Source organism: Bombina bombina, chromosome 1, assembly GCF_027579735.1.
Source record: "Bombina bombina isolate aBomBom1 chromosome 1, aBomBom1.pri, whole genome shotgun sequence".
In the NCBI taxonomy this organism is placed as follows: domain Eukaryota; kingdom Metazoa; phylum Chordata; class Amphibia; order Anura; family Bombinatoridae; genus Bombina; species Bombina bombina.
In genome coordinates this window covers 653395784-653419953 of record NC_069499.1, presented here as the reverse complement: position 1 = coordinate 653419953, position 24170 = coordinate 653395784, and the positions used below count along the sequence as shown (strand labels likewise).

At 41.0% G+C, this 24170-nt stretch overlaps 1 protein-coding gene and 1 non-coding gene across 2 annotated transcripts in view; one reads left to right on the top strand and one right to left on the bottom strand.

Moving 5' to 3' along the window:
• STAG2 (stromal antigen 2) overlaps positions 1–24170 on the bottom strand; it is an 848979-nt gene that overhangs the window by 711885 nt on the left and 112924 nt on the right. Inside the window, exon 3 of the mRNA XM_053699120.1 lies at positions 6038–6094. Coding sequence (XP_053555095.1) covers positions 6038–6094 — 57 coding nt within the window. The remainder of the gene's footprint in view (positions 1–6037; positions 6095–24170) is intronic.
• On the top strand, positions 16901–17035 carry LOC128646119 (U11 spliceosomal RNA). The gene has a single exon (XR_008400194.1). It is a non-coding gene; the product is annotated as a U11 spliceosomal RNA (small nuclear RNA).

Below are 24170 nucleotides of genomic sequence, written 5' to 3'. Positions count from 1 at the left end.
AAACGTCAGTACTCGTCGGTACCGCAAAATATTTATCCAACCTACACATTTTTTCTGGGATTGCAACTGTGTTACAATCATTCAGAGCCGCTAATACCTCCCCTAGTAACACACGGAGGTTCTCAAGCTTAAATTTAAAATTTGAAATGTCTGAGTCCAGTTTATTTGGATCAGAACCGTCACCCACAGAATGAAGCTCTCCGTCTTCATGTTCTGCAAACTGTGACGCAGTATCAGACATGGCCCTTGCATTATCAGCGCACTCTGTTCTCATCCCAGAGTGATCACGTTTACCTCTTAGTTCTGGTAGTTTAGCCAAAACTTCAGTCATAACAGTAGCCATATCTTGTAATGTGATTTGTAATGGCCGCCCAGATGCACTCGGCGCTACAATATCACGCACCTCCTGAGCGGGAGATGCAGGTACTGACACGTGAGGCGAGTTAGTCGGCATAACTCTCCCCTCGTTGTTTGGTGAAATATGTTCAATTTGTACAGATTGACTATTTTTTAAAGTAGCATCAATACATTTAGTACATAAATTTCTATTGGGCTCCACTTTGGCATTAACACATATAGCACAGATATCTTCCTCTGAATCAGACATGTTTAACACACTAGCAAATAAACAGCAACTTGGAAATACTTTTCAAAGTAATTTACAAATAATATGAAAACGAACTGTGCCTTTAAGAAGCACAGAAAAATATTATAACAGATAAAATAATTAAGTTATAGCATCAATCTTTGTCAGAATATACAGTTTTAGCAAAGGATTGTTCCCCTCAGCAAATGATAACTAACCCAGGCAGCAGAAAAAAAATACACAAATAAACGTTTTTTATATCACAGTCAATACAATCAGCACAGCTCTGTGAATGATTACTTCCCTCAAAAAAGACTCTTGAGATCCCTGAACTCTGTAGAGATGAACCGGATCATGCAGGAAGAAAATGAACCTCTGACTGAGTTTTTCTGATGCATAGTGAAAGCACCAAAATGGCCCCTCCCCCACACACATAACAGTGAGAGGGATCAGTGAACTGCTCTAATTTAAATCAAAACTATTGCCAAGTGGAAAAAAAGTGCCCAAAACATTTTTTCACCCAGTACCTCAGAGAAAAAAAACGTTTTTACATGCCAGCAAAAAAACGTTTTACCTCAATAATTAATTGTCATTTAAAACCTATTGCAAGTCCCTGCAAAATAGGTTAAGTCTATGTATACAGTTTAAAAGCCAGAGAAGTACCATTTCCCAGAAAACTGAAGTGTAAAATATACATACATGACAGCCTGATATCAGCTACATCTACTGCATTCAAGGCTGAGTTTACATTATAACGGTATGGCAGGATTTTCTCATCAATTCCATGTCAGAAAATAATAAACTGCTACATACCTCTTTGCAGATTAATCTGCCTGCTGTCCCCTGATCTGAAGTTACCTCTCCTCAGATGGCCGAGAAACAGCAATATGATCTTAACTACTCCGGCTAAAATCATAGAAAAACTCAGGTAGATTCTTCTTCAAATTCTACCAGAGAAGGAATAACACACTCCGGTGCTATTATAAAATAACAAACTTTTGATTGAAGATATAAAAACTAAATATATCACCATAGTCCTCTCACACATCCTATCTAGTCGTTGGGTGCAAGAGAATGACTGGAGGTGACGTAGAGGGGAGGAGCTATATAGCAACTCTGCTGGGTGAATCCTCTTGCACTTCCTGTAGGGGAGCAGTTAATATCCCACAAGTAATGATGACCCGTGGACTGATCACACTTAACAGAAGAAATATACAAATAGTCAAGCTGTTATAAAACAAGTAGTGGCAAAAATCAGAGCCGTATGGTTCAAAATAAATGAATTAGTAAGAAAGTTAGAATACCTTTAAACTGCCGAGTGGCAACGATCACAGATCCAAACAGGCCCATGGTTCAGTGCTCACCAATTTGGCTGTCTACGCTGACTCACATCTACAGAATGTGGTTAAAAATACAAAATCATACCTAAAGGACTCACAGAGTCTACTTAGGATGCTTAAGGAATTCCCTGACCTACAGATTAATGACATTCTGGTCACCATGGACGTTGACAGCCTCTACACTGTCATTCCCCACTTGGGAGGTGTGGAGGCGGTCAGGTCCATGGTGACAGATAATATACACTACAACGGACCACCAATAGAATTCCTATGTGAATTGATATCTCTCTGTTTGGAGAAGAATTATTTCAAATTTGAGAGCAATTTCTACCTATAGATAGCGGGGACTGCCATGGGTTCAAACGTGGCACCCACTTACGCGAACATATACATGGCATGGTATGAGCAAGAACTCATGAAGCCCTTTGATCATCCATATGTGAGGTACTATACTCGCTATATCGATGATGTGTTTCTGATATGGCGGGGCAGTGAAGCTATGTTGCATGAGTGGGTGTCAGGTCTGAACTCCATGGCAAGCCCCATTAGGTTCAAACTTGAATTAGACCTAATAAATGTACATTTTTTGGATTTGAATATTTTTAAGGTTGATGCCTGCGGTGAACTGCGGTTCGGAACATCATTATATACGAAACCGACCGATCGCAATTCACTTCTCGATGCTAGATGTTTTCACCCCAGGCACCAAAAGAAGGGTGTCCTCACCTCACAGCTCACCCGCGTAATCAGAAACAACAGCAAGATACCCCAAATGCACATATGGAGGAAATGGGGAAGAAGCTATTGGCAAGAGGTTATGCCATGGATGAGATACATGATGTCCAGGAGAAGCTGCTACATACTACCTCGAGTACAGGGACTTTGGACATACAACCTAAGGAACAGTTGAATATGATCACGACATATGTTCCTAATTGTGGAAATCTAACTGGAGCAGTAAGGAAACATTGGCCCGTGGTTGAAAGCGATTCCACCCTGCCGTTTCAAAAGATGTCGGCACCTAGGATGGTATACCGCAGAGCTAAAAACCTGAGGGATATCCTTGTTAAGGCTGACCCAACTACACACTATAAAAAGGATACCTGGCTGAAATCTTCAAAGAAGGGCTGTTGCCCGTGTGCCAGCTGTGTCACCTGTAATGGAATGTTGAGGGGTGATACCTTTCAGCACCCACATAACTACAGATTTAAATTCCATCATCGCCTGACCATGCACTAGCACCTATGTCATATACATCCTGATTTGCCCGTGTTCCAAGGTGTATGTGGGCAAAACGGTCACCACCTTTCGTGAACGGATGGCCAACCACAGGTGTGCCATACGCGAGGCCCTTAAACAGGGTGAATCGGACCAGCCGGTAGCTCGGCACTGTGTTGAATATAAACATACTGTTTCGAGCATACGCTGTATGCTAATTGACCAGGAACCCCCTACAACTAGAGGTGGCAATCGGGCTAACAGATTACTGCAACGAGAGAACAGATGGATCTATCGCCTTGACACTTTGGCACCTAAGGGGCTGAATACATATTTGGACTTTAGCCCATTTTACTAAAAAGCTATACCTAAGAAAAGAACTAGGTCTTCAACACTTTCTCATCTGCCAAATGATGAAAAAGGTTGCTATGGGGTCTCGCTGTCAATTTATGTCTCTACCATACTCCTGTTAGGCGTTATGTATGTATGTTGAGTTTCTTTGACACATCAACAATTTGGCACAATGTTGTTGAATACATTTTTCTACCCTATTATGTACTAATAGGATTTTATTTTTAGGGCTTCTACCATTTACCCTTTACCATTTACTCTCTACCATTAGGCCTATTGTGTGTAATTTCATCTCCTTTTTGTACTCACAAGTTATGTCTTTATTGCACTTTATGTGGGCTTCGTGTTATGGATGGTATTTGTGACTTTGTTATGCTCTATCTTTGCATGGTCCAATGTTTGGGTTTTTTTTCCCTTCACAGATTCCAGTACAAGTCCATAACACAACTACCACAGTCATCTACATGCTATAGTTCTATGTCGGCCCGTTCACACTGCGCACTGTTTTGTTTATAGCAGTTGCTATGACAACCACTGAGCTATACTGCTGTTAGTGTGAGGTTGCGCATGCGCGTGAACGGACATGACGTATGACTGTTGCCGCCGCCCCCTGTACACGCTTGCCCTGTTGCTGTGGTTACGGTGGTAGCCACGTCTTGACGTTGAATACGTCTTTGCGTGTCTGTGACGCACATGGAGCCGATTCGGATTGCAGTGGTTTGGCGGTAAAATATTTCATGTATTTTGTGTATTTAAGGAATGCCATTTTAAATGTTTGTTAGATGGTTGAGGTGCTTAGTTGTGTTTGTTAAGGTGACATTTGACAAAGGCACAAGATATGTGCAGAAATGTTATGTCGTTTTAAGTATATGTAATAAAGGATGCTTTTAATATAAAGCCCAGTGAGTGCCTGCTTTTTTCCTGGACATTATATATATATATATATATATATATATATATATATATATATATATATATATATATATATATATATATATATATATATATATATATATATATATATATATATATATATATATATATATATATATATATATATATATAAATAAAAATATTATGGTTTGAGATGCAGATACTGGGAGCTTTTAGTCCTATATTCCTCACATAGTTTTCCATAGTCTCCAGTGCATATCGCCAGTTAACACTGCCTTGAAACTCCCATGCTGAAATGTCGAACGTTCTCCTAGTATTGTTTAGCTTGAACGCACCTTCTATCTCCTCCCAGAGTTATTGTGCACAACTCTACTGTATATTACTAAGTTGTGAATAGTGTGGTTCTATTTTTCTTTGTTTTCTGTCACAATAGGTTCTAGTTTCATTATACTAATCAGGGAGGTTAAACGTTGCTTTATATAACAAACCCTATCCTTTACCTCTTCCAAGGCTTAATGGTACAGATAGGGTTATACAAAACGCGTTTAGTTCTAAGTTTGCCTATACTATCACCTTGTATTAGTGCAGACATCATGTTAGTGTTCAATGGGGCTACAAATATATAGCTAGCTGCTTCATTCCATAACTAAGGAAGTCTGGGACTTGGGAAGTATAACTGACTACTATAGCTCCTGCATACCCGAGGGAATCCTTGTGACCTAACCACGCTTAAGCTTTTTCCCAGTCTGGGCCCCTACCTGGACACTTATAGCATCCTCATTATAGAATCCTTGAATAGCCCCATAATTCTAATTTAAGCCAGTTGTGAGAAAAATACAGTACACAGATACAACAGACTCCAGAGCGATTTGTTTTATATACATTTCATAAGTTGTTTACCCTGCTATACCATCTAACTCTTATTTCGAGGTCCAAGAGTGACCGTGTTTTTATTTAGAACACCTCCTTGAGTCATTTAGTTTACGTGGGTCCATGAATGGCCGATTGCAACATTAGAGGTTCATTCATCTTGTATATAAATATAAAATGAGGTTCCATTTCTCTAGTTTGGTACTAAATTGCTGAATAGATTTGTACTGACCTTATGTATTTTGGCAGCCTTGAATTTTCGTTATTCTTTCAGGAATGAGTGTAATGGCTAAATCAAATTAGGATGTACCTACTGTATTTACTACTGAACTCTTGACTGTTAAATACATGTATAACCTCAATAAAAAAAATTTAAATAAAAAACTAAGAGAGATTTACTCTCACAGCCAAAAGAGCATCTTTACACCACTCTGCCCTATTCCCGAATCTCTGAATGGGATAACAGGCCTCACTCACATTGGTCAGAAAACCCCCATCTACAAAGAATTTGAAGCACTTGGACTTTAAAAACGTTAAGGCATACTGGAAAGTGGGAGGGGTTAAAAACTGTTGGTATTCTGGGTTTTTTGCCTGATGGACTGGGTTTTAATCTCACATGTGATGGCTTGTGGACTCGCACTACTTTATAAAAGAAAACGTATTTATATAAACAGAATGAAACACAACTACTTAAAGTAACAAAAACTATACACATTCTTTCAAGTTGCTTTATAACACTTATTTTTATCCCTCACAATAAATAAGTAAATCAACATACCGTGGTCCTGCATTACAGGAAAGAGGGCCCATATCTTGGAGAGAAGAATCCAGAGGTCTTGAAGAATATGAAAAACAGAATAGGTTTATTTTGTTTGTTTGTTTTTTATTACCCCATAAATAGAAAGAAAGAAAATATTTACATACAATAGTAGATCCGTAAAGGACTAGAAAAGCCAAAATTTAACTTGAACGATTTAGGTAGAGCATGTCATTTTACGAAGCATTCAAATTCACTTTTATTTACAAATAAGCTTTGTTCTCTAAGTATCCATTTTTTAAAAGAATATGCACATATCCTACACTAGTGGGAACTAGCTGCTGAATGATGCCTGCACACATTTGTCTCTTGTGATTGGCCAGTGTTCCTTTGGCAAAAGATAACAAGAAAATGAAGCAAATTTGATTAAAAAAAAAGTAAATTGGAAAGCTGATGTTCTAAATGAAAAAAAAAAAAAAGAAAAAAGTTTGGGTTTCTTGTCCCTTTAATTAATACAGAAACATACAAAATAATTAATATAAACTAGTAATTAAAAAAAACAAAAATTTATGCTTACCTGATAAATGTATTTATTTCTCGACACGATGAGTCCACGGATCATCTAATTACTATTGGGAATAGCACTCCTGCCCAGCAGGAGGCGGCAAAAACCTCCACAGCAAAGCTGTTAAATTTCACCTCCCTTCCCTCCAAACCAAGTCATTCGACCAAAGCAAATGAGAGAAAGGAAGCAACAAGGTGCAGAGGTGTCTGAAGTTTATAACATACCAACAAACCCTGTCCAAAAAGAACAGGGCGGGCCGTGGACTCATTGTGTCAAGAAATGACTTTATCAGGTAAGCATAAATTTTGTTTTCTTTCTAATGACACGATGAGTCCACGGATCATCTAACTACTATTGGGAATCAATACCCAAGCTAGAGGACACAGATGATAAGGGAGGGACAAGACAGGGAACCTAAACAGAAGGTACCACTGCTTGAAGAACCTCTCCCCCAAAGGAAGCCTCAGCCAAGGCAAAAGTATCAAACTTATAGAATTTTGAAAAAGTATGTAGAGAGGACCAAATTGCAGCCTTGAAAATCTGTTCTGCAGAAGCTTCATTTTTGAATGCCCAGGAAGAGGAAACAGCCCTCGTAGAATAAGCCATAACCTTCTCAGAAGGGCGCTGTCCATCAGTTTCATAGGCAAAGTGAATTATACTCTTCAGCCACAAAGAAAGAGAAGTAACCGTAAATTCTGCCCCTTACGTTTCCCAGAGAAAACTACAGAGCAGAAGACTGATGAAAATCCTTAGTCGCCTGTAAATAGAATTTCAGAGCACGAACCACGTTTAGGTTGTGCAGAAGACGTTCCTTATGAAAACATAATTTATGCTTACCTGATAAATTTATTTCTCTTGTAGTGTATCCAGTCCACGGATCATCCATTACTTGTGGGATATTCTCCTTCCCAACAGGAAGTTGCAAGAGGATCACGCACAGCAGAGCTGCTATATAGCTCCTCCCCTCACTGCCATATCCAGTCATTCGACCGAAACAAGACGAGAAAGGAGAAACCATAGGGTGCAGTGGTGACTGTATTTTAATTAAAATTTAGACCTGCCTTAAAAGGACAGGGCGGGCCGTGGACTGGATATACTACAAGAGAAATAAATTTATCAGGTAAGCATAAATTATGTTTTCTCTTGTTAAGTGTATCCAGTCCACGGATCATCCATTACTTGTGGGATACCAATACCAAAGCTAAAGTACACGGATGATGGGAAGGACAAGGCAGGAATTTAAACGGAAGGAACCACTGCCTGTAGAACCTTTCTCCCAAAAACAGCCTCCGAAGAAGCAAAAGTGTCAAATTTGTAAAATTTTGAAAAGGTGTGAAGCGAAGACCAAGTCGCAGCCTTGCAAATCTGTTCAACAGAGGCCTCATTTTTAAAGGCCCAGGTGGAAGCCACAGCTCTAGTAGAATGAGCTGTAATCCTTTCAGGGGGCTGCTGTCCAGCAGACTCATAGGCTAAGCGTATTATGCTCCGAAGCCAAAAGGAGAGAGAGGTTGCCGAAGCTTTTTGACCTCTCCTCTGTCCAGAGTAAACGACAAACAGGGCAGATGTTTGACGAAAATCTTTAGTAGCCTGTAAGTAAAACTTCAAGGCACGGACTACGTCCAGATTATGCAAAAGACGTTCCTTCTTTGAAGGATTAGGACACAATGATGGAACAACAATCTCTTGATTGATATTCCTGTTAGAAACCACCTTAGGTAAAAACCCAGGTTTGGTACGCAGAACTACCTTGTCTGAATGAAAAATCAGATAAGGAGAATCACAATGTAAGGCAGATAACTCAGAGACTCTTCGAGCCGAGGAAATAGCCATCAAAAACAGAACTTTCCAAGATAAAAGTTTAATATCAATGGAATGAAGGGGTTCAAACGGAACTCCCTGAAGAACTTTAAGAACCAAGTTTAAGCTCCACGGGGGAGCAACAGTTTTAAACACAGGCTTAATCCTAACCAAAGCCTGACAAAATGCCTGGACGTCTGGAACTTCTGCCAGACGCTTGTGCAAAAGAATAGACAGAGCAGAGATCTGTCCTTTTAAAGAACTAGCTGATAAGCCTTTGTCCAAACCCTCTTGGAGAAAGGACAATATCCTAGGAATCCTAACCTTACTCCATGAGTAACTCTTGGATTCACACCAATAAAGATATTAACGCCATATCTTATGGTAGATTTTCCTGGTGACAGGCTTCCGAGCCTGTATTAAGGTATCAATGACTGACTCGGAAAAGCCACGCCTTGATAGAATCAAGCGTTCAATCTCCATGCAGTCAGTCTCAGAGAAATTAGATTTGGGTGATTGAAAGGACCTTGTATTAGAAGGTCCTGCCTCAGAGGCAGAGTCCATGGTGGAAGAGATGACATGTCCACTAGGTCTGCATACCAGGTTCTGCGTGGCCACGCAGGCGCTATCAGAATCACTGATGCTCTCTCCTGTTTGATTTTGGCAATCAGTCGAGGGAGCAGAGGAAACGGTGGAAACACATAGGCCAGGTTGAAGAACCAAGGAGCTGCTAGAGCATCTATCAGCGTTGCTCCCGGGTCCCTGGACCTGGATCCGTAACAAGGAAGCTTGGCGTTCTGGCGAGACGCCATGAGATCCAGTTATGGTTTGCCCCAACGATGGACCAGTTGAGCAAACACCTCCGGATGGAGTTCCCACTCCCCCGGATGAAAAGTCTGACGACTTAGAAAATCCGCCTTCCAGTTCTCTATGCCTGGGATGTGGATCGATGACAGGTGGCAAGAGTGAGACTCTGCCCAGCGAATTATCTTTGAGACTTCTAACATCGCTAGGGAACTCCTGGTTCCCCCTTGATGGTTGATGTAAGCCACAGTCGTGATGTTGTCCGACTGAAATCTGATGAACCTCAGTGTTGCTAACTGAGGCCAAGCTAGAAGAGCATTGAATATTGCTCTTAACTCCAGAATATTTATTGGGAGGAGTTTCTCCTCCTGAGTCCACGATCCCTGAGCCTTCAGGGAGTTCCAGACTGCGCCCCAACCTAGAAGGCTGGCATCTGTTACAATCGTCCAATCTGGCCTGTGAATGGTCATACCCTTGGACAGATGGACCAGAGAAAGCCACCAGAGAAGAGAATCTCTAGTCTCTTGATCCAGATTTAGTAGAGGGGACAAATCTGAGTAATCCCCATTCCACTGACTTAGCATGCATAATTGCAGCGGTCTGAGATGCAGGCGCGCAAATGGCACTATGTCTATTGCCGCTACCATTAAGCCGATTACTTCCATGCACTGAGCCACTGACGGGCGTGGAATGGAATGAAGGACACGGCAAGCATTTAGAAGTTTTGATTACCTGGACTCCGTCAGGTAAATTTTCATCTCTACAGAATCTATAAGAGTTCCTAGGAAGGAGACTCTTGTGAGTGGTGATAGAGAACTCTTTTCCACGTTCACTTTCCACCCATGCGACCTCAGAAATGCCAGAACTATCTCTGTATGAGACTTGGCAATTTGAAAGCTTGACGCCTGTATCAGGATGTCGTCTAGATACGGAGCCACCGCTATGCCTCGCGGTCTTAGAACCGCCAGAAGTGAGCCCAGAACCTTTTTAAAAATTCTCGGGGCAGTGGCCAACCCGAAGGGAAGAGCTACAAATTGGTAATGCCTGTCTAGAAAGGCAAACCTTAGGAACCGATGATGATCTTTGTGAATCGGTATGTGAAGGTAGGCATCCTTTAAGTCCACTGTGGTCATGTACTGACCCTCTTGGATCATGGGTAGGATGGTCCGAATAATTTCCATTTTGAATGATGGAACTCTGAAGAACTTGTTTAAGATCTTTAGATCCAAGATTGGTCTGAAGGTTCCCTCTTTCTTGGGAACCACAAACAGATTTGAATAAAATCCCTGTCCCTGTTCCGTCCGCGGAACTGGATGGATCACTCCCATTACTAGGAGGTCTTGCACACAGCTTAGGAATGCCTCTTTCTTTATCTGGTTTGCTGATAACCTTGAAAGATGAAATCTCCCTTGTGGAGGAGAAGCTTTGAAGTCCAGAAGATATCCCTGAGATATGATCTCCAACGCCCAGGTATATCCTGAACATCTCTTGCCCACGCCTGGGCGAAGAGAGAAAGTCTGCCCCCCACTAGATCCGTTTCCGGATAGGGGACCGTTCCTTCATGCTGTCTTGGAGGCAGCAGCAGGCTTTCTGGCCTGCTTGCCCTTGTTCCAGGACTGGTTAGGTTTCCAGGCCTGTCTGGAATGAGCAACAGTTCCCTCTTGTTTTGAAGCGGAGGAAGTTGATGCTGCTCCTGCCTTGAAATTTCGAAAGGCACGAAAATTAGACTGTTTGGCCTTTGATTTGGCCCTGTCCTGAGGAAGGGTATGACCCTTGCCTCCAGTAATGTCAGCAATAATTTCCTTCAAGCCAGGCCCGAATAAGGTCTGCCCCTTGAAAGGAATGTTGAGTAATTTAGACTTTGAAGTCACGTCAGCTGACCAGGATTCAAGCCATAGCGCCCTACGCGCCTGGATGGCGAATCCGGAATTCTTAGCCGTTAGTTTAGTCAAATGAACAAAGGCATCAGAAACAAATGAGTTAGCTAGCTTAAGCGTTCTAAGCTTGTCAATAATTTCATTCAATGGAGCTGTCTAGATGGTCTCTTCCAGGGCCTCAAACCAGAATGCCGCAATGCATGCAAGTGGCTGTAAAATAAAACCTTGTTGAATAAACATTTTCTTAAGGTAACCCTCCAATTTTTTATCCATTGGATCTGAAAAAGCACAACTGTCCTCAACCGGGATAGTGGTACGCTTTGCTAAAGTAGAAACTGCTCCCTCCACCTTAGGGACCGTCTGCCATAATTCCCGTGTAGTGGCGTCTATTGTAAACATTTTTCTAAATATAGGAGGTGGGGAAAAGGGCACACCGGGTCTATCCCACTCCTTGCTAATAATTTCTGTAAGCCTTTTAGGTATAGGAAAAACGTCAGTACACACCGGCACCACATAGTATCTATCCAGCCTACACAATTTCTCTGGAATTGCAACTGTGTTACAGTCATTCAGAGCAGCTAATACCTCCCCAAGCAATACACGGAGGTTCTCAAGCTTAAATTTAAAATTAGAAATCTCTGAATCAGGTTTCCCCGAGTCAGAGATGTCACCCACAGACTGAAGCTCTCCGTCCTCATGTTTTGCATACTGTGACGCAGTATCAGACATGGCTCTAACAGCATTTGCGCGCTCTGTATCTCTCCTAACCCAAGAGCTATCGCGCTTGCCTCTTAATTCAGGCAATCTAGATAATACCTCCGACAGGGTATTATTCATAATTGCAGACATGTCCTGCAAGGTAATCGCTATGGGCGTCCCTGATGTAATTGGCGCCATATTAGCGTGCGTCCCCTGAGCGGGAGGCGAAGGGTCTGACACGTGGGGAGAGTTAGTCGGCATAACTTCCCCCTCGACAGAACCCTCTGGTGATAATTCTTTTATAGATAAAGACTGATCTTTACTGTTTAAGGTGAAATCAATACATTTAGTACGCATTCTCCTATGGGGCTCCACCATGGCTTTCAAACATAATGAACAAGTAGGTTCCTGTGTGTCAGACATGTTTAAACAGACTAGCAATGAGATTAGCAAGCTTGGAAAACACTTTAAAACAAGTTTACAAGCAATATAAAAAACGTTACTGCGCCTTTAAGAAACACAAATTTTCCCAAATTTTGAAATAACAGTGAAAAAATGCAGTTACACTAACGAAATTTTTACAGTGTATGTAATAAGTTAGCAGAGCATTGCACCCACTTGCAAATGGATGATTAACCCCTTAATACCAAAAACGGAATAACAAATGACAAAAACATTTTTTAAACAGTCACAACAACTGCCACAGCTCTACTGTGGCTTTTTACCTCCCTCAATACGACTTTTGAAGCCTTTTGAACCCTTCAGAGAAGTCCTGGATCATGCAGGAAGAAGCTGGATGTCTGTGTCTGTAATTTTTGCTTTGCAAAAAAACGCTAAAATAGGCCCCTCCCACTCATATTACAACAGTGGGAAGCCTCAGGGAACTGTTTCTAGGCAAAATTCAAGCCAGCCATGTGGAAAAAACTAGGCCCCAATAAGTTTTATCACCAAACATATGTAAAAAAACGATTAAACATGCCAGCAAACATTTTAAAATACACTTTTATAAGAGTATGTATCTCTATTAATAAGCCTGATACCAGTCGCTATCAGTGCATTTAAGGCTTTACTTACATTACTTCGGTATCAGCAGCATTTTCTAGCAAATTCCATCCCTAGAAAAATGTTTTAACTGCACATACCTTATTACAGGAAAACCTGCACGCTATTCCCCCTCTGAAGTTACCTCACTCCTCAGAATATGTGAGAACAGCAAAGGATCTTAGTTACTTCTGCTAAGATCATAGAAAACGCAGGCAGATTCTTCTTCTAAATACTGCCTGAGATAAACAGTACACTCCGGTACCATTTAAAAATAACAAACTTTTGATTGAAGAAATAAACTAAGTATAAAACACCACAGTTCTCTTACGACCTCCATCTTAGTTTAGAGTTGCAAGAGAATGACTGGATATGGCAGTGAGGGGAGGAGCTATATAGCAGCTCTGCTGTGGGTGATCCTCTTGCAACTTCCTGTTGGGAAGGAGAATATCCCACAAGTAATGGATGATCCGTGGACTGGATACACTTAAGAGAAAGCACTAGATTGCTCCATCTAATAACTTACACCATGTCAATTAGAAGACAGAGCAAACCAGGTAACACAAATAAGCCATCAGCGGCCAGCATTTACTTTAAACCTCAGAAGGGAGATAAGCTACTAGAAAGGGGTGAAGATGTAACTGAGGGAGAGATGGAAGAGGACATAGCTACAATTCCTACAGGAAGCAGTAATATACCTATCACTAAATCTGATATCAAGAATCTTGTCTACAAGCAAGATATAACCTCAATTTTTGATAAAATGTGGGAAAAGATGGATACTCTCCAGAGCACTGTTACAAATAGTCTCACTGAAAAGTTATTTCGGAACTGGGTACCAGGTTAGAAGCTCTGGAAGAAAAAGAAGAAACAATGGAGGAGGATATTACTAACAACAATCGGCATCTAACTGAACATCAGCAAGAATTGGCGGATATTAATGACAAATTAGAGGACCTTGAAAACAGGAGTCGGAGGTGTAATATTCGTATGAAGGGTATCCCAGAAACAATTATTGCGGCAGCGCTGGTGACTACCTGCTTCAACTATTTCAAGTCATCACAGGCTCGTCCTCAGAGGGGAAATTCCAGCTGGAAAGGGCTCATAGAGCTCTAAGAGCAAAATCTAGAGATGCAGAACTCCCGAGAGACGTAATAGTGAAACTTTCGCTTCCAAGAAAAAGAAGAGATCATGTCGGCGACAAGGAAGAATCCAACTTTCAAATTTAAAGGTTCAATTATACAATTCTATAAAGACCTTTGTATCAAAACATTACAGAAGAGATATGCCCTCCGTCCGTTGACACAACTATTGAGGAAAAAACAGACCATGTACAGATGGGGATTCCCCTTTGCCCTACATGTACATCATGAAGGCAGCACTTTCACCATTAAAGAGAAACAAGACATCCCAGGTCTCTGCCAATTATTAAAGCTGGACTGTCCGGAACTTCCAGAAAATTCCCAAGACAACACCAAAGGGCGACCACAGCTTTCAAAAGGAACAATTCAAAATGGACGTTGGACGAAAGTTTCCAAGAGGAAGCAGAAACCGTGAAAGTTCTTTATGACTTTGAGAGCTGGTAGTGGCTTTCTAAAAGTTTCCCTTTCTCTCAGGGGAGAGAGTTGAACACAAAACCCAAGACTTTGACCAGAACATTAGTGTGGGTTCGCTGGGATTTACACGTGGGGAGGCTGTATAAGAGGTATAATGGGATATATAGTTAATAGTGTTTACAGCCCCAGAAGATGAAGAGATCCTGCCATAGAACGGTGGGACCATGATGGGTTCGATTTGTTAGCTAAAGAGGAGCAGAGAGTTAATTATAGAACATTATAGATTCGCTCTTCATATAGATGCCACTGGCATCTAGATACTCGGGCACTCTAAGCCTATTAGAGCTACTTATTCAATTGTTGATCTCCAAATGTTGAAATATGCATCTTAAATGCACACTTAGTTAGAAAGTAGTGCTAATGCAGATGTATAGAAAGTATTCTGAAGTATTTTTTTTCTTAAAATTGTGTTCTTGTTTAATGTATGTTTTTATGTTTTCATTTTAAGTACCATCGAGCAGTGGTCTAGAAAGTGTCTCCATGCTAGAGATGGCCTGAAGAAGGCAACAGTCAGTCAGGAATCAAAAAAGAAACTATTGTACAGGTATGTGATGGGGGGGGGGAATAAGTTTGAATGTATTCTAGACTACAGATAATATCACACAATGTAAGAGGTCTAAACACCAATGTGAAGAGGAAAGCTGCACTCACTCAATATAACAACATGAAACCTAAAATCATATTTTTGCAGGAGACACACTTCACTCATAATCAATATCCTAAATTTTGGGACAAACATTTTATGTAACGCTTTCACGCCACAACTGATAAAAAAAAGAGAGGGGTATCGATACTCATCCACAATTCTGTCCAATTCACTAAAGAAGAGGTGATTAGAGATAAAGAGGGCAGATATCTCATATTGAGAGGAAATATTCAGGGAACACAATTAACACTTTGCAACATCTATGCACCTAATGAGCAGCAACACGATTTTTTCAATAAGCTTTCACATTTACTAACTCAATGGTCCCAATCTTTATTGATAGTGGCAGGAGACTTTAATGTAAACTTAAAGATATTACGGGACACTAACAATACCAGACTTACTAACAAACAAAGACGACTCAATTCCATAACTACGTTGATTAGAGAAGAGCTAGAGACACACAATATAATGGACACTTGGACGACACTTTATGGCCAGACTAATGACTATACATATTATTCACCCGCACATAAAATATATACCAAATTGGACTATATATATATCAGTCAAACTCTGATACCCAACTTAATCTCCTTGTCTATTCACACTTCAGTATGGTCAGACCACTCCATAGTACAGATGCAGCTAAAGGGATTTATAGACACAAATAGACAGAAATCATGGACGTATGACCCTTCGCTACTAAAACAACCAGACATCCAAACTATAATATACTGATCAGAACAGCCAATAGAATGAGAGTTTAATCTGATTGGCTGATTGGATCAGCCAATCGGATTTTTCCTACCTTAATTCCGATTGGCTGATAGAATCCTATCAGCCAATCGGAATTCGAGGGACGCCATCTTTGATGACGTCACTTAAAGGAACCTTCATTCGTCGGGAGTCGCCGGAAGAAGAGGATGGATCCACGTCGGCTGCTTCAAGATTGTCCCGCTCCGCGCCGGATGGATGAAGATAGAAGACGCCGCCTGGATGAACATGTCTACCGGTCCGGATGTCCTCTTCTTGCCGGATAGGATGAAGACTTCGGACCCTCTTCTGGGCCTCTTCTTGCCGGATAGGATGAAGACTTCGGACCCTCTTCTGGACGGATCGGCGATACCCGGCGTGGTGAAGATAAGGTAGGGAGATCTTCAGGGGCTTAGTGTTAGGTTTTTTTAAGGGGTGTTTGGGTTAGATTAGGGGTATGTGGGTGGTGGGTTGTAATGTTGGGGGGTATTGTATGTTTATTTAAATGCAAAAGAGCTGTTTTTCTTTGGGGCATGCCCCGCAAAAGGCCCTTTTAAGGGCTGGTAAGGTAAAAGAGCTTTTCTATTTTAATTTTAGAATAGGGTAGGGCATTTTTTTTATTTTGGGGGCTTTGTTATTTTTTTAGGAGGCTTAGAGTAGGTGTAATTAGTTTAAAATTCTGGTAATCTTTATTTTTTGCAATTTAGTATGTTGTTTTTTTTGTAATTTAGTTTAGTTGATTTAATTGTAGATAATTGAAGATAGTTTAGTTAATTAATTTGAAAGTGTAGTGTTAGGTTTAATTGTAACTTAGGTTAGGATTTATTTTACAGGTAATTTTGTAATTTTAACTAGGTAGCTATTAAATAGTTATTAACTATTTAATAGCTATTGTACCTAGTTAAAATAAATACAAAGTTGCCTGTAAAATAAATATAAATCCTAAAATAGCTACAAAATAATTATTCGTTATATTGTACCTATATTAGGGTTTATTTTACAGGTAAGTATTTAGCTTTAAATAGGACTAATTTATTTAATAAGAGTTAATTTATTTTGTTAGATAAAAATTATATTTAACTTAAAAAGGGCTTGTGCCGTGCTTGGCACATCATGGCCTCCTTTTAGGGGGCTGTGGTGCGGAATCGATATCAAGAGATTTTGGAAGCAAAATTTTTGTTACGGGGGCTGCTTGTGATCATTATTCCGGGCGCCCCAAAAAAAAAAAATTATATTTAACTTAGAGGGGTGTTAGTGTTAGACTTAGCTTTAGGGGTTAATACATTTATTAGAGTAGCGGCGAGGTCCGTCGGCAGATTAGGGGTTAATACTTGAAGTTAGGTGTCGGCGATGTTAGGGAGGGCAGATTAGGGGTTAATAAGTGTAGGTAGGTAGCGGCGACGTTGGGGGGGAGCAGATTAGGGGGTAATAAATATAATATAGGGGTCGGCGATGTTAGGGGCAGCAGATTAGGGGTACATAGGGATAATGTAGGTTGCGGCAGGGTGCGTTCGGCAGATTAGGGGTTAAAAAAAATTATTAGAGTGGCGGAGATGTGGGGGGACCTCTGTTTAGGGGTACATAGGTAGTTTATGGGCGTTAGTGTACTTTAGAGCAAAGTAGTTAAGAGCTTTATGAACCTGTGTTAGTTAGCCCATAAAGCTCTTGACTCCTGACTTTTTTCTGCGGCTGGAGTCTTGTCAGAGCTCTAACGCTCACTTCAGCCAAGACTCTAAATACCAGCGTTAGAAAGATCCCATTGAAAAGATAGGATACGCAATTGACGTAAGGGGATCTGCGGTATGGAAAAGTCACGGCTGGAAAGTGAGCGTTAGACCCTTTCCTGACTGACTCTAAATACCAGCGGGCGGCCAAAACCAGCGTTAGGACCCCCTAACGCTGGTTTGGACGGCTAACGCAGAACTCTAAATCTAGGCGTTAATTGTGTGAGTTATTGGGTTTCCAATACACCCTTTTAATTTAAAATTATTGGTGTTGTCAGCCAGTGTGAAAGGGCCACTAAACCCAAATTTTGTCTTTCGCGATTCAGATAGAGCATGAAATTTTAAGCAACTTTCTAATTTAATCCGATTATCAAATTTTCTTCAGTCTCTTGGTATCTTTATTTGAAATGTAAGTTTAGATGTCGGCCCATTTGTGGTGAACAACCTGGGTTGTTCTTGCTGATTGGTGATACATTCATCCACCAATAAAAAAAAAGTGCTGTCCAGAGTACTGAACTAATAAAAATACTTAGAAGCCTTCATTTTCAAATAAAGATAGCAAAAGAACGAAGAAAAATTGATAATAGGAGTAAATTAGAAAGTTGCTTAAAATTGCATGCTCTATCTGAATCACAAAAGAAAACATTAGGGTTCAGTGTCCCTTTAAGCTGGGTTGGTGTAGGCAGGATTTGTAGGTTAATTTGGTGTCCCTTTATGTCCTTTGTAGAGATAAAGATTTCAGGGAACCTGAAGCTGCATGCTATTAACACCTTCATGACCACACCCTCCCCATTGTGATGGCTAGGTGGATAGGCTTAATCGTCGCACTTACAAATAGATTTAAAGTTTTCAGATCCAAAATTGGTCTGAATAAATTTTCCTTTTTGGGTACAATAAATAGATTTGAATAAAAACCCATCCACTGTTACTGTAAGGGAACTGGGACAATTACTCATGAGTTCCACATCTGAAACACATTTCAGAAATGCTTGGGCTTTTATCAGGTGACTTGGGATAAGGGTGAGAAAAAAAAATCTTCCCATACTAGGTCTTATTCTGAATCCAATTCAATATCCCTGAGAAATTATATTCTGAACCCACAAATTTAGGAGAGATTCTGACCAAAAAAGTGTTTCAGTATGCTCCCTACCAGAAAAACTGTGTTGGGTGCCGCACCTTTATGCTGGCTTAGGGGCTGGATTCTATTTCTTATATTGTTTGGATTTATTCCAATTTGAAGAAGGTCTCCAGTTAGAGTCAGTGGCTTTAGGGGAGGGGGCAGTTTTCTGTCCTCTATTCTAACAAAAGGAACTAAAACGATTGGGAGCCTTACATTTCCCCTTAGACTTTTTGTCTTGAGGGCCTCCAGTAATAGTGGAAATAATAAAATCTAGTGGAAAATAGACTCTTTCCTTAAAAAAGATAGTAATCTCGTTTTAGACACCATATCAGCATTCCATAATGTAATTCATAAAGCTCTTCTAGTAAGAATAGCTAGACGGTTTAAAATGTTGATTTTCATGATATCAAATAATGCATCGCAAATAAAATGATTTGCATGTTGAAATAAAAGAAGAAAGTTGGAAAATTAAGGATCTGAAAATAACTGCTGAGCAAGGCTAGACTACCAAAATGTAGAAGCAGCAGCAAAGTCAGCAATAGAAATGGCTGGTCTAAGAATATAGCCAGTATGTAAATATGCCCTTCTATCATAAGATTCAGTTTTTCTAACTAAAGGGTCTTTAAAAGAGGTACTGTCTTCCAAAGGAATAGTAGTATGTTTGGCAAGAGTAGAAATGGCACCATCAGCTATGGGGGCTGTTTCCCAAAGCTCTAAATTGGCAATTGGTAAAGGATATAATCTTTTAAACCGTGAAGAAGGGTTGTGCTTGACAAATGTGTTTAAAAATTAGGAGCCAGTAAGAATATTTAGGAACCAGGCATAGTTTTAGGAGCCAGACCGTTGGATTTGTATATAGACATATGGAGAATAACCCAAAAAGTTAGGAGCCAGGGGTAAAATTCTAGGAGCCAGTGGCTACCAGGCTCCTGGGTTTGTCGAGCCCTGGGTTAAAAGAAGTACCTGGTTTAGACAATTCTTTAGCAATCATATTGGAGACAGCGTCCGGAATAGGAAAAACCTTTAGGGAGATTGACAGTTTTATACACTGAATTTAAATGACTACATGGTTTGTCATCAGAAGGATTAGATTTTTGTATCCCTAAAGTGCATAAAACTTCCTTTAAAAGAGTGAATATTTTCAATTTTAAATAAAAAACAGAATTTATGTTTACCTGATAAATTTCTTTCTCCAACGGTGTGTCCGGTCCACGGCGTCATCCTTACTTGTGGGGATATTCTCTTCCCCAACAGGAAATGGCAAAGAGCCCAGCAAAGCTGGTCACATGATCCCTCCTAGGCTCCGCCTACCCCAGTCATTCGACCGACGTTAAGGAGGAATAATAGCATAGGAGAAACCATATGGTACCGTGGTGACTGTAGTTAAAGAAAATAAATTATCAGACCTGATTAAAAAACCAGGGCGGGCCGTGGACCGGACACACCGTTGGAGAAAGAAATTTATCAGGTAAACATAAATTCTGTTTTCTCCAACATAGGTGTGTCCGGTCCACGGCGTCATCCTTACTTGTGGGAACCAATACCAAAGCTTTAGGACACGGATGAAGGGAGGGAGCAAATCAGGTCACCTAAATGGAAGGCACCACGGCTTGCAAATCAATCGATTTAGCCCAAAAAATGTCTACAGTCTAAATAAGCCCTTGTGAAGCCCTTATTTACAATCGTAATAAACATGGCTTACCGGATCCCATAGGGAAAATGACAGCTTCCAGCATTACATCGTCTTGTTAGAATGTGTCATACCTCAAGCAGCAAAGGACTGCAAACTGTTCCCCCAACTGAAGTTAATGCTCTCAACAGTCCTGTGTGGAACAGCCATGGATTTTAGTTACGGTTGCTAAAATCATTTTCCTCATACAAACAGAATTCTTCATCTCTTTTCTGTTTCTGAGTAAATAGTACGTACCAGCACTATTTGAAAATAACAAACTCTTGATTGAATAATGAAAAACTACAGTTAAACACTAAAAAACTCTAAGCCATCTCCGTGGAGATGTTGCCTGTACAACGGCAAAGAGAATGACTGGGGTAGGCGGAGCCTAGGAGGGATCATGTGACCAGCTTTGCTGGGCTCTTTGCCATTTCCTGTTGGGGAAGAGAATATCCCCACAAGTAAGGATGACGCCGTGGACCGGACACACCTATGTTGGAGAAAAGGAATATTTATCAACTTCTGTATCAGAATCAGATGAATCCTTATTAGAAGATATGTCGGTATTATGTTCGTCAGCAAATAAATCACTAGAAGTAGGTAAAACGTGCAGACCTTTTATGTTTAATTGAAGGTGGTATAGCAGTCAGGGCCTTCTCTATGGCTGCAGCAATAGAATCTTTAATTGCTGTGAGAATGCCTTCTGCAATAGACTGAGAGGGTAAAACAGTAGATTCATTTGTACACAAAGAAACATTGTCAGAATTTGATAAAAACAAAAATCAAAGCATGTGCCACATAATTGAGCTGAAGAAACTAAAAGGGGCACTGAACCCAAATTTTTTCTTTTGCGATTCAGAGAGAGTAGGCAATTTTAAGCAACTTTCTAATTTACTCCTATTATCATTTTTTTTCGTTCTCTTGCCATCTTTATTTGAAAAATAAGGCATCTAGGCTATCTTTTTGGTTCAGACCCTGGACAGAGCTTGTTTATTGGTGGGTGAATTTATCCACCAATCAGCAAGAACAACCCAGGTTGTTCACCAAAAATGGTCCGGCATCTAAACTTACATTCTTGCTTTTCAAATAAAGATACCAAGAGAATGAAGAAAAACAGAATTTATGCTTACCTGATAAATTACTTTCTCTTGCGGTGTATCCAGTCCACGGATTCATCCTTTACTTGTGGGATATTCTCATTCCCTACAGGAAGTAGCAAAGAGAGCACACAGCAAAGCTGTCCATATAGCTCCCCCTCTAGCTCCACCCCCAGTCATTCGACCAAAGGTTAGGAAGAAAAAGGAAAAACCATAGGGTGCAGTGGTGACTGTAGTTTAAACAAAAAAAATTTTACCTGACTTAAATGCCAGGGCGGGCCGTGGACTGGATACACCGCAAGAGAAAGTAATTTATCAGGTAAGCATAAATTCTGTTTTCTCTTGCAAGGTGTATCCAGCCCACGGATTCATCCTTTACTTGTGGGATACCAATACCAAAGCTTTAGGACACGGATGAAGGGAGGGAACAAGACAGGTAACCTAAACGGAAGGCACCACTGCTTGCAAAACCTTTCTCCCAAAAATAGCCTCCGAAGAAGCAAAAGTATCGAATTTGTAAAATTTGGCAAAAGTATGCAGTGAAGACCAAGTCGCTGCCTTACAAATCTGTTCAACAGAAGCCTCATTTTTGAAAGCCCATGTGGAAGCCACTGCTCTGGTAGAATGAGCAGTAATTCTTTCAGGAGGCTGCTGGCCCGTAGTCTCATAAGCCAAACGGATGATGCTTTTCAGCCAAAAGGAAAGAGAGGTAGCAGTCGCTTTCTGACCTCTCCTCTTACCAGAATAGATAACAAACAAGGAAAATGTTTGTCTGAAATCCATAGTTGCTTGTAAATAGAACTTTAAAGCACGAACTACATCAAGATTGTGTAATAGACGTTCCTTCTTCGAAGATGGATTAGGACACAGAGAAGGAACAACTATTTCCTGGTTAATATTCTTGTTAGAAACGACTTTAGGAAGAAAACCAGGCTTGGTACGCAAAACTACCTTATCTGCGTGGAACACCAGGTAAGGTGAATCACACTGTAAGGCAGATAATTCTGAAACTCTTCGAGCAGAAGAGATAGCTATCAAAAACAAAACTTTCCAAGATAACAACTTAATGTCTATGGAATATAAAGGTTCAAACGGAACCCCTTGAAGAACTGAAAGAACTAGATTCAAACTCCATGGCGGAGCCACAGGTTTATAGACAGGCTTGATTCTGACTAAAGCCTGAGCAAACGCTTGAATGTCTGGTACCTCTGCCAGACGCTTGTGTAATAGGATAGACAAAGCAGATATTTGTCCTTTTAAGGAACTAGCTGACAATAGTTTCTCCAGTCCTCCTTGGAGAAAGGACAATATCCTGGGAATCCTAATCTTACTCCATGAGTAACCCTTGGATTCACACCAACAAAGATATTTCCGCCATATCTTATGGTAGATTTTCCTGGTGACAGGCTTTCTAGCCTGAATCAGAGTATCTATAACTGACTCAGAGAACCCACGCTTTGATAGAATTAAGCGTTCAATCTCCAAGCAGTCAGACGTAGAGAAACTAAATTTGGATGCTTGAACGGACCCTGTATTAGAAGATCCTGCCTCATTGGCAGTGTCCATGGTGGGACAGATGACATGTCCACTAGGTCTGCATACCAAGTCCTGCGTGGCCATGCAGGCGCTATCAGAATCACCGAAGCCTTCTCCTGCTTGATTCTGGCAACCAGACGCGGGAGGAGAGGAAACAGTGGACAAACATAAGCCAGATTGAAGGACCAAGGCGCTGCTAGAGCATCTATCAATACCGCCTTGGGATCCCGGGACCTGGACCCGTAGAGAGGAAGCTTGGTGTTCTGACGGGCCATGCCTGAAGAGCGTTGAATATCGCCCTCAGTTCCAGAATGTTTATCGGGAGAAGAGTTTCTTCCAGAGACCATAAGCCCTGAGCTTTCAGGGAGTCACAGACCGCACCCCAGCCTAACAGACTGGCGTCGGTCGTTACGATGATCCACTCTGGCCTGCGGAAACATATTCTTCGAGACAGGTGATCCTGAGACAACCACCAGAGAAGAGAATCTCTGGTCTCCTAGTCCAACTGAATTTGAGAAGACAAATCTGCATAATCCCCATTCCACTGTTTGAGCATGCATAGTTGCAGTGGTCTGAGGTGTATCCGAGCAAAAGGGACTATGTCCATTGCCGTAACCATTAGTCCGATTGTCTCCATGCACTGAGCCACAGATGGCCGAGGAATGGAATAAAGAGCTTGGCAAGTAGTTAAGCGTTTTAGCTTTCTGACCTCCATCAGAAATATTTTCATTTCTACCGAGTCTATCAGGGTTCCTAGGAATGGAACTCTTGTGAGGGGGGAGAGAGAACTCTTTTTGATGTTCACCTTCCACCCGTGAGACCTCAGAAAGGCCAATACAAACTCCGTGTGAGACTTGGTTCTTTGGAAAGTTGACGCCTGAATTAAGATGTTGTCTAGGTAAGGCGCCACTGCTATGCCCCGCGGGCTTAGAACCGCCAGGAGGGACCCTAGCACCTTTGTGAAAATTCTGGGAGCAGTGGCCAACCCGAAAGGAAGAGCCACAAACTGAAAATGCTTGTCCAGAAAGGCGAACCTGAGAAACTGGTGATGATCTTTGTGGATAGGAATGTGCAGATACGCATCCTTTAGATCCACGGTAGTCATATATTGACCCTCCTGGATCATTGGCAAGATTGTCCGAATGGTCTCCATCTTGAATGATGGGACTCTGAGGAATTTGTTTAGAATTTTGAGATCCAGGAT